The 5,287-nt window shown below is 38.9% G+C and overlaps 1 protein-coding gene across 1 annotated transcript; it reads right to left on the minus strand.

Moving 5' to 3' along the window:
• Window positions 1-713: 713 nt before the first annotated feature.
• On the minus strand, window positions 714-1,328 carry LOC145683146 (uncharacterized). Its single transcript, XM_081754510.1, has one exon. It carries the CDS (start codon window positions 1,326-1,328, stop codon window positions 714-716), a length of 615 nt encoding a protein of 204 aa, XP_081610636.1.
• Window positions 1,329-5,287: the final 3,959 nt, after the last annotated feature.

A 5,287-nucleotide genomic window follows, 5' to 3' on the forward strand; every position in this document is an offset into this window, starting at 1 on the left:
AAGATGTCAGCAATCTTTTACCTGACTCGATTGATTTTTGAACAATGAAACCCCCATTGTTGCTTTGCTTTTTTTGTAAATGGCTGACGTGGTGTCGCATCCGTTGAATGCGTGTAGGAGGAGGATACTTTGTGAAAAAGGAAGTTCTTGCAGTTTTCTCGTCGAAAATAATTTAATTTCTACCTTTCCCCTCCCAGGCTTCATGAAGTAAATGTTGTTCTCTGGTGGTGTCAAAGCAACCAGTAGAACGATTAAGTCCACATCTTCCCCTGTTATGGTAACAGTAGGATGAGAAGTTGCTTTCTCTAACCCACATCTCATAATTGTAATATCAGCATCCGCTGTAGAGACTCTTGTTTGAATTCCTCTTGCAGCCATTGTTTGTGTAAGTAAGTGAATAAGTTTAGTCTTATTCTTTTGATTTGCAAGAAAATCCTTTTTAACCGTGACATTTACGTTCAGATCACAATTTATATCAACTGAAGTTTTTGTTGTGTCTCTTCGCTTCTGTTCTGCGCGCTTCGTACTGTTGACATCGCCGTAGCCATCGAAGATCACAGTGCAGTTTTCACCATAATGATTGACCAGATAGGCCATATACTGGTCACAAATGGACGAAAAACTGCTGCCAACATTCCATTTTACACGGTGGAGGAGGAAGCCACCATCTACAACATTGGCACTCATTTTGATGTTTATAGTTGTATCACACTCTACAGGAAGTACATTGTAAAGAGATGATTTCTTTCATTAAAGAGAGCTGGTGGGAATTGGGATAATTCATATTGTAAAAGATCCGCAACATCCTCATCACTCTTTTTGGCAATCATAGCTCTTTGGAAGATCATTAGAGGGTCAACGACCATTGTTTCATTGTTCAACTTGATCTCATTGTTCACAGAGGCCAGTGACATCACTACATTCTTTTTTGATTGTTTTATGATACCAAAGTTACTTCCAATAAAACTTTTCATGGTTTCTGTTCCAACTTTTAGTGCTTGGTGACAATTTGTTTTGGAGTTTCCGATGATACCTGTCGACAGTGACATCAGCGAAGCCAATTTGGGAAAAGGAGGATGGTTACTGAACCACTCATAAACTTTTAGACGATCCTGCTCGTCTCTGTTTTGTCGTAATGCACGTAAATCAACATGCTGCTCTCCACTTGAAAAAACTGTTCCAGCAAATTCCTCCAATGAAGAACAGATGGCAGAAGCCGCAGGTGACCCACCAACCCATTTTGCTAACACAGAATCGCTGATTCCTCTTCCTCGTGTCAGTCCGCCAGGGCTTTTCATGGAGTGCATGAGTGTCTGCTCAATAACCATGTCAGGCCAAACGCCTGCCCATGGTGAACCACTTCTATTTATAGTAAAATATCCCTTTTCTATAAAGTCTTCTAACACATCTGGATGGTTAGTTGCCAATTCAAGCATATCTTGCATGTAAAGATGGGCGCATATTGCATACTGAAAGTGGCCACTTGCATGGAGAACGGAATCATTTGCTGGACACAGGACAAATGGCTATTCCAGTCACCACAACGTTCCGCAACAATGAACTTCATCAAGGAAACCATATGCACCCATAAAGCTGCAGTAGGTTCGTTTTTATTAACACGATCAAGCTCGTTTTTTAGTTTGTTTTTAAGTGAAGTCAGGTGAGCATTCTTGCTGAGTTCATCCAAGGTTACTTGTTCTACAGTGCACAATGTGTTGATGATCATCTCCTGCTCTTCTGATGAAACACTGGCACCATCCAGAGTAATTCGAGCCAAAGCAGCCTGTACAAGTAAATGCCCTCTAACTGCTCTGCTATAAGCATGACCAATCAACATTTTATCAACTGAATTAGGAGCAAAAACTGTGGATAACACCTCTTTCAGTCCACTTTCTGCCATTGTCTGGCCTATACACCCCATATAGGACAGTAGCATATGAAATCCCGCCAACCTCACGGCAATTGTTCCAAACAGAGGATCATCCGAACAAGAAGCCACGATTTGTCGAGCCTTGATATACAGAGGCTGATCGAACGTGACAAAACAAGTTTTCGAACCTTGCTCATGACTATCTTTGGCAGCAAACTTCAGAGCGGTGTACACTGTGTTTAAATCGGTAGGCGGTGAATTTATGAATGGAAGGGGTTTCACAGCACTTTTATCAGAATTCACCGATTCACAAAGCAATTGCCCCTTCCACTCTGGAATGACTGGAACTTCTGGGATGTTTTGCAGTGAATACAGCCATTTACTAGACATCCATAATATATCCGGGAGGCTGGGTTCAAATATATTAGACGGAATGGGATTTAATATGTTCAAATCCTGAAAAACAATTTTATGTAACGCGTTCTTTTTCACATTTTCAAATGTCAGCAGTTCCAGCAACACCTAGTTTTCCGACCTCGTCAGCAGAAGAGATAATTTCAGCCTTTTGATCTTGTTTGCAGGAGGAAAAGCCCGAGCTGTTGTGATACATTTGATACCTCTCATGCTGTGGAAAGTATTCAAACCATCAAGGGTGGCAACATTAAAATCTGCATTGTCAAAAATATATTGACAGAATGTTCCTGTAGGAAGGGTTGTATAGAAATGTAGATGGTCGACAGTTCCAATTGTTGGGCATCATGATACGATGCACTGAATCCCAAGCCTGCCAGCAGATTCACCAAGCTTCTCGATACAAACTTTCTGTGAATGAACAGAGCGATGCTATGCAGGATTGGATATAGAAACGATCGAGGTCTAATGGTTGAGATGATGGCATGAGAGATGGCTGTTAACTTCTTCGTCGCTTCCTCTTTATCCTTTCTTCTTCCTAAAAGAGAAAACAAGATTTGATTTGGCGGGTTGCAAAGAAGAGGAAAATTCTTGCTGATTGTGGAGTGCAAGAACATTACCAATACCTAATATAAACGTGTTTTTCAGAAAACACTAGCACCACACATTCTCACTCAGGGCCACCCTAGGGGGCTTCAAAATCCAAAAAGACTTTCATAAATATTCTCCATTTTTTTTAAAAAAAAATTCCCTGTATGTCATAGATGCAGTAGTGTTGCCAGGTATTCTGCTTTGAGGGGGTTTGAACTATAACTCATTCCCTTATATTAATATAATAGTTGCTTTGACTTCTCAAAACAGTAAATAGACACGCTTGTTTTATAAAACACGACTTTTGCTCTTTATTTAGAAATAATACGCTCATTTTCGGAGTTGTTTGTAATTTTAATCCGAGGAAAACTAAGAGTGTTATTTTTTCGTACATGTCTTTGCTCAATATAACACCAAAAATTATTTAAGCGTTCTTTTGGGGGGCCTTGAGATCTGATTTGAGGGGCTAAAACCTCACTAAAAAGGGCCTGGCGACGCCACTGCATAGGGCATGGACAATATTGCGTTTGAAAGCTTTTTTTATTCTAAAGAGAACGACATACTAACCATACAATTCGAATAAAAAGTATCTTGTCCAGAAAGTTTAGACCCTATCTTTCCCCCTGTTCGTATATAATCAAATAGGATAGGGAAATATTTTTTCCCAGGTGAATATCAAATATATGGGAATGGTATTATGCAAAACTACCATCAATACCCTAATGTATTTTCCAGGGTACATTAAGGCCGCGTGCTCTTGCCCAGGGCCGCTCTAGAAGGCCCTAAACTTCTACAAAGGTATTTTTATAGAAAATTTTCCCGATTTTTTTTTTACAAATTTCCCTCTCCGTGTTTATCATCGGACCATGGACAAGGTTCAATTTAGCAGATTGCCATGTTTTGAAGAGAATGACGTACTAATCATGCAATTAGGGTCAGTAGTGCTGACGCAGTAGCTACTTAACAAAGACTTTCCAAACTCCTGGAAAAATCCCATCGTTAAAAGGATTAAATCCCTCCCCGACCCTGTTGCCGACCCCTCACCCACGGGGACTTTTAGTATGTTGTTGAAGACACTTCTTCCAACAATTGTGCCAAATTTCAGAACTACACGATTTTTTTTTCTAATCAGGGTTTTTTGGCCTTCGTTGACTGGACTATTTGTTGTGTTTCTGCGTCTATGAGTATGTCACGTGATCGATTGGGGCGTCTTTGCTTCGAATTTACTGGGGCAACTTTTCCAATTTTGAAGCAAAGATGCCCCAATTTATAACATTTAAGATTTAAGATTTGTGTTCGGGACAACCAGTTTGTGACGAGTTGGAAGGATTTGTACGTTCGTTATGTTTTAAACAATGTTTGGTGTGCATACCAAACACTAATTATTATGTAGTAACCTGTAATTAATTGTTCATTCAGAAGCAAACGGAAGATTCCTGTTTGGAGTAGTGGCTTGATTTCCTGGCTGGGTTGCTGCTTTCAATTATGTAATATTCTATTTATATTTTTTTTTCTTTTCGCTCCTTACGTGATCAATATTCGACTGAATGAACTTCACATAATATGTATGGTACTAGTTGGCTAGCAAGCTGAATCGAAAGAATGTGCATGAATTGAATTTTAAGGTATTTGTGCGAGCTGAATATGTATGAGGGTTGTTCAAAACACTAAAAAATATCCTTGGGGTAGGGGTCCTGCGACATACTTGATTTGTCACAACTTCCCTTATCTGGTTGAATTATTTTGGAAAGGTAAATGTCTGGGAGAATCAAATATCCCTTTCTTTCCACTAATAAGTCCGATATCATCATAGATGTACCAGTGTTGTAGCTAGCAAGTTGTTATAAGGGAAGTCTTTACTTTTTCAGGGAGCAGGTTTTTACATATTAAATGAAAGGACGTTCTCCCCTCTACTCTAGTTGCTAGTGCATGTCCCTTTGGTGTACGAAGTGCCGGGTTCGATTCCCGGTGTTAACACCGTGGAAAACTTGAACGATTATGGTGGTTTGGATTTAAACTGTAGGTTCACAGCATGTCACTGCATTAATTGTGATCACAAGATTCCCAGTTTGAAAAAATAAACAAATGATGATAATGTGTAATCCTTTTTTTCTCTTTTTTATACATTCTTTACAAACGGATTTGGAAAATATACGTAGAGAATATTTGTCATTTTGTTGAAAGCTTTCTTTATAATTGGATACATAGTTAGTAAAAATTAAAGTTAGTAATATTAGTGGTACAAAAGCATAGTTGCCTATTTCTATGATATTTGTGAACAAGTTTTGAAAAATTGTGAAACTGGGGCATATTTTTTCGACGTGTATGCCGAAGATGCCCCACTTGAAGGTTTTTGTAAATTGTTTATTTTAAGTTCTTAAATTTACTGAAATTAAATTATCTTTCGAGATATTA

Source organism: Thermobia domestica, chromosome 4 (assembly GCF_964235325.1).
Source record: "Thermobia domestica chromosome 4, izTheDome1.hap1.1, whole genome shotgun sequence".
Lineage (NCBI taxonomy): Eukaryota > Metazoa > Arthropoda > Insecta > Zygentoma > Lepismatidae > Thermobia > Thermobia domestica.

Coding starts and splice junctions, on each gene's coding strand:
- LOC145683146 (XM_081754510.1), bottom strand. CDS start 1,328: ATGGTTATTGAGCAGACACTCATGCACTCCATGAAAAGCCCTGGCGGA.